General features: G+C 39.2%; 1 protein-coding gene across 1 annotated transcript in view; it reads right to left on the bottom strand.

Moving 5' to 3' along the window:
- The window catches only part of CENPF (centromere protein F, 350/400kDa), a gene marked incomplete at its 3' end in the record, with an annotated part of 38,676 nt that extends 27,352 nt beyond the window's left edge, over positions 1–11,324 (bottom strand). The window contains 6 exon segments of the mRNA XM_010021357.1: positions 38–240; positions 1,706–1,973; positions 4,637–4,728; positions 7,335–7,450; positions 9,619–9,815; positions 11,141–11,324. Coding sequence (XP_010019659.1) covers positions 38–240; positions 1,706–1,973; positions 4,637–4,728; positions 7,335–7,450; positions 9,619–9,815; positions 11,141–11,302 — 1,038 coding nt within the window.
- Positions 11,325–11,856: the final 532 nt, after the last annotated feature.

Raw genomic sequence — 11,856 nt, forward strand, 5'->3', positions numbered from 1 at the left:
TAAAGACAGCCCAAAGATGTGTGATGCAACATTTTACCTGTGTGGTAGCTTGATCAAGTTGTGTTCTCGTTTGAGTCAGTTTATCTCTGGTTTTGTGCAGAGCTTTATCCTTCTCTGTTAATTCCAGCTTCATTCTGACCAGTTGCAGTTCAGTCTCTTGATGTTTATTCATATGGGATTTCTTCATTTTTTCTTGAGCTTGCAGTTGTCGTTCTAGGTCTTCAACAGTGGAATTTAGCTCTGAATTTTAGAAACAGTAAAGATTACGGGTACTTTCTGCTTTGAAAGGTACACTTTCCATCCTGGTACTCAAATTTCGAAGTGTCTACACATTCTAAAATATCCAGTATGTTTGATAACAACTCAAGTTCCTGACACAGGCAGACACCCTGTGAAATGTTCAGCAAGCTAAACCAAAAAACTCTCTTCTACTACCATATCAGTGACTAAAACTATCAAGACTGAAAGATTGTTGACTGTAAATTTCCACTTTGTAATACATTAGAACACAGCATAATGTGACCTCAGACACAAATGCTGCAAAGGCAATTTGTTCCTCTGCTGGTTTGTCTTTGTTTGTTTGTCTGTTTTTATTGTTTCTAAACACACAGAAATATGTCACTTATCAAAGCTACTTTAATTGTTTTTACTTTTTAAAAGGAAAGATACCCACTGGAATAATTTGAGTCCTCTCCTTCCAAGAGGCTTTTCAGCTATTGAGCATCTGTAAGTACAGTGCTTTATATTTTAATCTTTTTCCTGTCCCAAAGCAGAATCCATCTAAAGTGAAACCAAGTCATCTTTTCACAATACACATCAGTAAGAGGTTACCTTCCAACATACAACATAGTTTTACAATAGAAAACATTAGTCAGCTACTGGGAACGTTATCCAGAATTACTATTATCTGGCTTCCAAGTTGTAAATGCCACCTAGACTGAAGTTTTACATGCAGGTATCTGAATAAACAGTTTGGACAGTATGGGAACTTGTAAAACAGTCCTACAAGAAACAGTGGAAAAGCTGGTCCAAATAGTAAGTTTAAGTAAATGTTCACCAAATCCACAACGAACCAACTATTTGCTCTCTTCCAACTACCAGATCTCAGGAATTATTATTTCTTCATGTCAATATGCACAATACAGGATCATATCTTGCTTCTTTATTGTACTTTCCACATTATGCTTCCTTCTGTGCTTCCAGTAACATCCATTACGGACCAACTGAGCTATGCATTTAGCATGTTCAATCAATGCATTTTTAACACAGGTAGTGCTTACCTACAAACCTCAAGCCATACAAAATTAAGGAAGCGACAGAATTGAATAGTGAGGTGTAATGAAATCCTGAAGAGTTTAACTCTGTTTCAACAGAATTGTTCCATGAGCAATGGAATTATTGGAGAAGGCCCTTTTCCTTTTATATATGATGTCCACTACTCACTCCCAAAAACACAAACTCCTCCCTTCTAACTCTCACACCCCTTATGTAAAAGATACCACAGATTGTTGATAATTTCTGTGTACTGGCTGATCACTGAAGATACACACACCAGTTGCCAACTGGGCTAGCTGCCAAAGGCAAAACCAGGTATCTTGTCCTTGCTAAAGCACTAATTCCAATACCTCTCTTCCTATCTGCACACCAGCTTTCATGAAACCATACAGGAGATTGCCTGTGGGTTTTAAACAATTACATCAGGTACCTTCGTTCTGTGCTCTTAGCTGGATCACGAGTGAAGAATTACAACTGTCAGCAAAGCTGTTGTTGAGCTTGTTCTTCTCTGATACTGCACTAGAATTTGTTTCTTTCTCCCATGGAAAAAAAGATGTTGCAGAACTTCCCCTTGCAGGTGTTGCTTGATTTCTAGATGGTGTATTTTCCTGTTGCCATGAAAACACAGATGAGGAAGCCTGACGCCGAGCAATCTCCCTGTGACTCAAGGAGCTTTGAAGAGGAGGCTGATTTATTTTCTGTGTCCAGGAGGGGGAAAAAAAAAAAAAAAAAAAAAAAAAAAAAAAAAAAAAAGGATCTACCTTTACACAGCCCCATATCCAACATAAAACAAAATAATTATTAATAACTAAATAATAGGTTCATGGTCATTGCACAATATTTTTATACTATTTAAATTAAATAACTTTAGCCCAAGTATCCAGTATACTTATAAACCCAAACCAGGATCTCCAAAAAGGCTAGTTTGGTCTGTTCGTGAGTAACATAACCAAATTTTTGTCTTTCTCAAGAGAGATCCCATCATTTATCCTCTTATGTTTTTCAAAATCTAAGCTTCCATTTTTGCAGGCAAGTGCTGACACAAGTAAGCCTGTATATAGAAGTCTAGACTAACACATCTGACCCACATGTCCTTCTTCTGGACAAACACAGGTAAATTGAGAGCAGAACTAAACTTATACATACATAATACCCCAAAATCACAGTAATAAAATAGCCCAGGTAGCAGCTTTCAGCCTCTTCCTACAGAAAAATTAAGCACAGCTAAATTAGATGTTTTTTCTCCTTAAGTGGAAAAAAACCCCAAAAAAATACAAAAAAAAAAAACCAACGCAAAAAACCCAAACCAAAACAAAAAACCCCCACCTCAAACAGTAAAGTCCTCATTGTATTTTTTAACTGCATTTTCAAATGCTTCCAATTTGAATATTTCTATTATTCTTTTATTAAACTAAACCCCTACACCAGGTAATACCCAGTGTGATTTCTCAATCCAACCAGAGAGCATGTTGTTATGTAGGAACAGTCGTGCTAACACCAGGAATCTATATAGTCCAGAATGCAGTGTCCAATCCTGCAATTTGTCTATAGACGAAGAGCATAAAACCCTAACCATGCCTAAAGCAACCATTCCCCTTATATACCATTTAAATCTACAGAGTTTGAGGCAAAAGTTTGAATCCAGGTAATGAATCAATTTTTACTGAAACACTTTACACGTACTTTCTCTTTTGGAACTGTTTGCATTTTAAAATATGAAGAGTTCTGCCATTCAACACAGTACAGTAGAATAAAACAGTTCTTGTTCTGAGCCTGCAGAGCTGGTTCTGTAATTATGCCTTATGGAAAGTAAGAAAACGACCATTCCGTTTCATCTCTTGATTTGCACTTGATCTTTGTACCACCCAGAAATGAGCGAACAGAATTTGCAAAGAATACTCAAGATGTGAGAGCCATTTGGCTATATATGGACAAAGATTATTTTCTCATTACTTCTTAAGTCTTTTTTTAAAAATTCTTTTTCATCATTGCTGAAGAAAATACTGAAGTTTTCAAAGAACTAGAAATGCTGAATTGCTTCCTGGGATCATGGAGCCTGAGTGCACTGGGTATGCATCTTTCCAGATGCATTACTTTACATTTTTTCCCACTGATTTTTACTTACCATCTTAATCATTGCAATTATTTAGTATTACTAAATACTGTGTAGCCTTCAACCATACTGTTCAACTCTAAAATCACTAATGAATATCCTGAATAGCACAGTTTTCTTTTTATAAATCCTTTTGAGGCTCCACTTCTGTTCTCCAGTAAAAACTGACCATTTATTGCCACTGCCCTCTATCTTTACCTTTAAATTCCCAAAAGCTACTCCCCCTTATCAAAATAGTTTAGTTTTTCCAGTGTTTTGTTAATATCCTATGATGACACTACACTGAGTCACACAACTCGTGTATTCTCCAATTTATTCTTAAAAAAAGCCCTTAAACTCTGAAAATATGAGGCATGATTTCTCTTCACACCTTTTCTCCATACACCATACCTACACATGCATCAATAAAAGTATTGCTTCAACTTTTTAACTTGTCCTGACCCAGGACAAAAAGCTGACCTGACTAAACTACATTCCCAGGAATCAGCACTATAAGCCTTTTCTCGATGGCACCATCCTCGCCCCCTTCCAGTGTCAAGGGAAGAATGAAATAAGTTGCACACGCAGACCCACACCGCAGGGCCCTATCAGTTCATGGGTATTATCTGTACTTGGTGATTTTTAATTACTATTCATTTTATCAATTCATTTTAAGAGTACTTCTGACTTTTCAATTTGAGGCTGGGCCACAGATTCAGCCCCCAATAAAGAAAAGACTCTGATATAGAAAACTTTTTAAGCCTTTAAATAGTGAATACCAAATAAAAAGTTATTTGAGCTTTTCTGCAGTGGCCTTTCTTTCCTTTGAGGGATTTCATGTCTTAGTCATCTATTGGCCTCAGAGATTCCCTCATACAGTTCCCACTACTTACGTGTTTGGAAAAATTTACTAGTTCTTATTTGCTAAGTGACTTATTTGTAATTATCCTTCCAAAGCTATTTTATTATCATATTTAACTTGGCAAAACTAACATTATTTTCTCTTGTCTGTGCTTACACAAGATTTCCACTTCTTGAAGGATGTGTTCTCATTTTTAATGTCTTTCTTTCCTTTGTCACTGAATTATGTTAGCTTTTCTGGATTCTCCAAAAGTACATCTGAATGGCAGTACACACAGGGTAATTCTCTCTAAAATCATACTTTAAGTGTTGTAGAATACATTTCACTAGATTTCCACTCAATTTTCCAAGTTCACTCAGTAGTTACTTTCTTAGATATCACACATACCATTCTCAAGAAATACATACTTTTTCCTGAATGGTTCTCAGTTCCAATTCCAGCTTTTTTCTTTCTAGTACTTCTTTCTTGTATTTTTCTTCTAGTTCTTCAACCTTTGTATCTACAAAGACACAATGAATACTTCTTCATAATCTAATTTATTACATAGGTAATTGTTTCTAATTGCTATTACAGGAATGATCATAGAATAGTTTGGGTTGGAAGAGACCTTCAAACCTCATCTAGTCCAACCACCCTGCATTGAGCAGGGGCATCTTCAACTCGATCAGGTTGCCCAGAACCACATCCAGCCTGGCCTTGAATGTCTCCAGGGATGATGCATCCACTGCCTCTCTGGGCAGCCTGTGCCAGTGTTTTACCAACCTCATTGTAAAGAATTTTTTCCTCGCATCCAGCCCAAATCTCCCCTTTTAGTTTAAAATCATCACCCCTCGGTCCTGTCACAACAGTCCCTGATAAAAAGTCTCTTCCCATCTTTCTTATATGTCCTTTTTAAGAACTGAAAAGCCACAATAAGGTTTTCCCTGGAGTCTTCTCTTCTCCAGGCTGAAAAACCCAAACTCTCTCAACTGTTCCTCACAGGACAGGTGCTCCAGCCCTGCTCTGTACCCTCTCCAACAGGTCCGTGTCCTTCCTGTACTGAGGACTCCAGTGCAGGAAGCAGGACTGCAGGTGGGATCTCAGGAGAGCACAGTAGAGGGGCAGAATCACCTCCCTTGACCTGCTGGCCACGATCCTCCTGGTGCAGCCCGAGACACGACTGGCCTTCTGGGCTGCAAGCACACATTGCCGAGTCACGTCCAGTCTTTCATCCACCAGTACACTCCCAAGTCCTTCTCCTCTGGTGTACACTCAATCCCTTCATCCCCCAGCCTGGATTGATAGCTGGTCTTGCCCCAGCCCAGGTGCATATTGTATATATACATATTGTGTGTGTGTATATATACATAAAAAACATAGATGTGTTACATTATATATACACATACATAGAGATTTTAATTTTAATTTTCTAAGATTTTCTGCCAGCAGCCCAAGAACATTAATATTACTAAGAAATGACCAGAAAATAATGCTGCATCTTTTCCTTGAGTTCCTTTCAAATGCAATAGGAATTAGACAAAGAATTTACTTGGGATTCTTCCACTGGAATTGTAAGAGGATCATGAGTCCAAAACAAAAGTCTTGCTTCCTTTTCTTTGTATATCATTCTACAACTCTCAGGAATATTGTAGAACTAGAATGCTTTGTAGCATTCCATGAAGCAGTCAAGGGAGTGTGACAGTCTCACCCTACCCTGCACTAGTGAGGCCCCATCTCAAGCACTATGTGCAGTTTTGAGTGTCTCAGTATAAGAACATCATCAAACTATCAGGCTGTTTCCAGAGAAGGATAACCAAATTGGTGAAAGGCCTTTGAGGGCACGAGTTTTGAGAAGCAGCTGAGGTCACTTGGTTCATTCACCTTGCAAAAGAAAAGGCCAGGGCTGATCTCATCACAGGCTCACAGGCTACAGTTTCCTCACAGGAATGGTGGCGGGGCCCAAGGGAAGTGGAAGAGAGGTGCTGATCTCCTCTTTCTGGTGACCAGTGATAGGACACAAGGAAATGGAATGAAGCTGCACCAGGGAAAACTCAGACTTGACATCAGGGAAGTGTTCTTCACTGAGAAGGTGGTCTTGTCACTGGAACAGGCTCCCCAAGGAAGTGGTCATGGCACCAACCCTGTGCCACTTTCAAGGAGCTTCTGGACAATGCTCAGGTCACATGACTTAGTTTTAGGTAGTCCTGCAAGGAGCGACCTTATGGATCACTTCAAACTTGAGATAGTCTGGGATCTTCAGGAAAGTAGGACTCCAACTTTCAAAGGAAAGAAACCTCTCCAGCAATACCATTTTAAATAGAGTTATTTAAATAATTTTTTACCTAATCCCCATTTCGGAAGTGCCACACTTCGTGGAATGCTTGACATTACCACTACTGTACCCCTAATAGAAATTAAAAGGAACAAAAGTGCAAGAAAGTATCTCGGATTTCTCACCTGAGTAAGAGTGAGATGCCAAACTCACAGAACATTTGTTCATAGCAAAGATAAGAGGTAAACAGCATGCATAATATTGAAACCAAGTTTTTCAGCAGATACAGCATAAGGATGTCTGGCTATAGAACAGTTCTCCAGTTAAGGAACCTTCTCTTTACTTTTCCAGTTCATTCAAATATTTTAAATCTATCTGATGTCACTAATTTGAAGATCGAAGTGATGGTTTGAAATGGATACAGTGCATAAATTGTGCAGATTATCATGCACAAATAGTCTAAATAAAATTTTCTAAAGAAACAACACATGACTGTTGACTGAACTTTAAAGTACCTGGGTACACAAGAAAGATTTGCTTTTCACTGCATCAAGGGAAGAGCTGACACTAGGAACAGGCATTCAAACATTTGCTGCAGTCTGTTGATGGATTTCCTACTATTCCATGTTTATCAACACAGTGCTGAAAAGATCTAATATTTGCAATAAGTGTTCAGTCTGCACTAATAATTTTTAAACTTAAAACTTATGGTGCTATGAATTAGACATTCTTATAATAAGCTTTACAATAGGGACTAGGCAACTCAGTACAAATGTAGTGTGCGAAATACTCCTCCACCCCCCAAGAAAACTGACTGTTAACTATCTCTGCTAGATGAAGAAAAAGTCATTTACCATTATGACTTTGAACTGGTGTTAAAGGAGCAGTAAAGCTTTTCTGTGGAGCACCACTGAACGATAAGTCTCCTGCAGCTGATGTTTGCTGACTTCTCTCAAGCTCATATTTGTACCTGTTTAGGAAAAAACCAGCAACAAAAATTAGCCATGGAAACGAAAAGGTTAATTATCTATTTTTAAGAGCCTGAAGCACGTAAAGAATTTATATAATTCTAAGAATTGAAAGATCAAGTCAAGATACAGCCACTGAAAATGTTCAGTACTGTAACACAGAAATATGAATGTTTTGTTCAGTTTCAATATATTTAATCAGTTACATAAAAGTCAAAGCTAAAAACCAAAACCAATCCCAGAATACATGACAATCAGTTAGAACTGCTTAAGGTTTCACTGTACGAAGCTGTAGTCCAGCTAAACATACCCAAATCACTGTAAATGCTGATAGTATTTAACTCCTACTCTCCAGTAAGCATCTTTATGAGAGGAAATATGCTATTTTTATTCTATGTTCTGATACTACACACTTTGAGAAACCTATGCATACCTCATGGGAAGGGAATACTCTCCACCTGACAATGTATTTTTCATGTGTACTATTTACTTTGCTCCCCGGAACACCACAGCAGACTACCCATTCTAGTGATTCTTGCGAGCATGAAGAGTTACAAGCTCATCAAGTGAAACCAGATAACTAGTTTGGAGGTTATACAGCAACTTTTATCCTGCCCTGCAAGCACAGGTTAATAAGACAATGGTTTCTACCTCCCAGTGGATTGTCAGTTGCTATGAAGTGGTAAATGATCAGTTACGAGCATAAAACAAACCTGAACATGATTGCCAAGATAGAGCTACATGTAGTAACTGATGATCTTTCGTAGTGGATGGATACAGAAAGTAATGTAATGCAAAGAAGAGAATTAAGTAAACTGGACTTAATTTTGGGAATGGATGAATGGAATACACACCCTTAGCCTGCAGCTTCCCTGGCCCAGCATTTGACATGATAAAAAAAACATACATGGTTCTATCAAGCCCTGCTGAATCTCACTAGATTCTTTGACGGATCTTAGCAACTCCTTACACAAAAGCTGGTGTTTCTAAATGCCAAATTGTTTTCTTGAAATTTAGAATCTTATCACAGCAGTCAAATACCTAAATACTTCAACTATCTCTAGTTTTCCCAAAAGGGGGGTGAGGGTGGGAAGGGGGAAACAAAGGGAAGGCAAGCAAACAAACAAAACCCCACAAAGATAACACACTTCTTTTTTTGTTTCTATTTGGATGGAATGAGGCATTCCATCCAAAACTGAAAGGAAGTAGATGTATTCCAGGCCATGATAGAAAAAAAAAACCAAAAACCAAAAAACAAACAAACCCCCACAAAAACAAACAAAAAAACCCCAACAACACACCCCAAAACAACTAAACCAAACCCTTAAGAAAGCTGGTCTCACACTAACCCCTCCCTGTGACAGTACTTCTGCACTACTAGTACCAGCACAACAGTTTATTGCATAAGCAGAATACCCAGCTTGACTGATCCACACAACATCTCAGAATACTTTTATTCAAGAGCAGGGGGTGCCTCTAGTACAAGAGCAAGTTTAACAGAGAACATTCACTTCACTATGGGCAACTGTGCCATTTGTGTAGCACCCTCAGATGAAGGATTTTACATGCGTCTGCGTTACAGAAGATTTATTACTTGCATTCCACCTCTACAGACAGTACACACATACTGTCTCGGTAATAACAGTGTTTGTAAGTTGAGGTGTTTGAATTAAGCTCTTCTTCACCAAAGCAACTGGATCCAGTGATTCAGTCACTGCTTTTGGCAGCTTCCCCTTCTACTCCAATGGACATTCATGTCTCATTCCAGTAGTATTTTGTTGGTAGACTTGATCTTACAGACCGAATTGCCCACGTACTTTCTGAGCAGCTCCAAGCTCTTTGCAGTTTACCTTTGCCAAGTGACTCAGCTGTGTTAGCTGTTTTGTTGTTGTTTAAGATCATAGACAGTTCTCACATGATCCTGCAGAATTCCCCCAAATTAAGGAGGAACTGTAGGTATTCACTGCTTCAAGTGGCACACAGATTTATGTAGCAGTCCATATGTGCATGTGTGTATGTAAAAACAAGTCCATGTTTTGAGACTTCTGTCACAAAATCTGAATTAAGTATGAGATGAAAAGAAACTAAAATCCCATGAAGGATACACTAAATGAATAAAACAAGAAAATAACTGTTATATAGGGGTTAGAGACATAGAGCAAGTCCTTACCTTTTCAGTTCTTGTTCTAGCCTTTCTATGTCTTTCTTGCTGGAATTCAGCTGCCCTGACTGAATGTTAACTTGAGATTCTTTCACTTGAAGATCATGTGATATTTTCTGCTTTGCTTTCTCAAGACTATCACACAATTCCATCAAGCTCTGGTTCTCTCTTTTTAATGATGCAGCTTCATTTTTTTCATTTTCAACCTAGTTGGAATATAGACCATTTAAAAAAAAAAAAAATAAAAATCTCGAGTAATCTCTACACTTCTATTATTTTAATAACACAAAGTTTACATACTGCCATTTTTTCCCTAGCATTTCAAAATCCCGACAGCACCAAAACCTCAGCTATACACATTATTTAAATATTCTTGGGTGTGAACAAAACCACATCTCCTGCAATTCAGCTCAGTGACATTAACAATTGCTACTTATTGACTAGACAAGCTCTGAGAAAAATGAATCAATCCTTAAATACTAATAATCCCCACTAGTTTGCTAATCCACATTGACCATCTCACTTCTCTTTCCAGCCTATCAACTTCAGCGATCAGAATACCTTGATTCAACAAAGAATGCACAATGATTATCAAGAGTCACAGCTTTGAAACTGGAAATAGAGTCCAGCAGTAGACATCCTCTTCCCCTCCAGGTTCTGAGGGACAGGCACACTCAGGCTACAGCTTTGCACAACATTATTCTTCTGGTTGAAAGAAGTATTAGCTACTGCTTCTGAGTCTTAAAGCACTCCTGTTTGAGCACAGCCCTTTGTGTTATGTACTGTGTACAGTTCTGGTGTCCTCAGCATAAGGAGGACATGGAGCTGCTGAAGCAAGTCCAGAGGAGGCCATGAGGATGATCAGGGGCTGCAGCACCTCCCATATGGAGACAGGCTGAGAACATTGAGGCTGCTCAGCCTGGAGAAGAGAAGCTGCTGGAGACCTCAGAGCAGCTTCCAGTGTCTGAAGGGGGCCTACGAGGATGCTGCGGAGGGACTCTGCATCAGGGACTGGAGCGACAGGACAAGGGATGATGGGTTCAAACTGAACCAGGGGAAGTTCAGGTTAGATACAAGGAAGAAGTTCTGTACTGTGAGGGTGGCGAGGCCCTGGAATGGGTTGCCCAGAGAAGCTGTGGCTGCCCCATCCAGCAACATTCAAGGGCAGGTTGGAAAGAGCCTTGGGTGACATGGCTTAGTGTGTGATGTACCTGCCCATGGCAGGGGGGTTGGAACTAGATGATCTTAAGGTCCTTTCCAACCCAAACCATTCTATGATTCTAGGATGGACGATCACGCCGAACACAGATAGGAGGCAGGAATTCTATTAACAATCAATGAGAACTAAACAGAAGGGAGACTATGAGGATGAATATAAGCAGTTTATATTATACTTTTATGTTACCTTTCCAGTCAGTGGGAATAAACAAGCCACTAACCCACCCCCTAAAGACAACCAGATAAAAAATTTGTATTTGTGTTTGGCACAGAGAATGGCATTTTAGGGAAATGACCACAGTGCCCCTGTTACCTTCTGTTTCTGTTTTTGCAAAGCTGCCTCCAAAGACTCTAACTGGAACTGTCTTTGCTGACGCTCCTTTCTAAGCTTGTCCACTTGACTTTCCAGCTCATGAATCTTCTGAAGGACTCTAGGGGAGATGCCTTCTTTCCACTCCTCCACAGCCCAGCTCATACTGACAGGATTCTTGTTTAATACAAAATGGACAGTGCTACGCCTGAAACACAAAGGCAGCTAATTAGATCTTGGACAAGGTTAAGCAAGCTTCCCTTTTAAAAAAACTGCATTTTTAACCTTAGCAGTGATTAGAACACACTATTTCACGACTCTGATCTACACACCAAGCAGCAGCCTTTAATATTAGGTCTTATTCTGACACACTCTTATCCAGCTGAACTTTCTAAACCTCACGTTGATCAATTTGACAGTAACAAGGTTTATACTCACATAATCACATGTGACTGCTGTATTTCAGAAAGTTTCTCTCCACACCTTATGCTGATGTTAGCACTGCAGAAAGCCGTTAGTATTGTACTTCAGCGGTGTTTAACCCAAAAGCTTTGCAAAAACCCATGATTCATTTTGAGCTAGCACAGGCTTACTTCCCCGAGACACCAGCATAGCTCGGAAATCATTTACAAGGAAGAAATTACCTCAGAACAACTAAAACTAGAGCTCGGACTGTCAGCAATACCCCTGGGCTCCACCCTCACGTCAAGTTGCGCCTC

Source organism: Nestor notabilis, unplaced genomic scaffold (assembly GCF_000696875.1).
Source record: "Nestor notabilis isolate BGI_N333 unplaced genomic scaffold, ASM69687v1 scaffold8349, whole genome shotgun sequence".
Classification (NCBI taxonomy): domain Eukaryota; kingdom Metazoa; phylum Chordata; class Aves; order Psittaciformes; family Psittacidae; genus Nestor; species Nestor notabilis.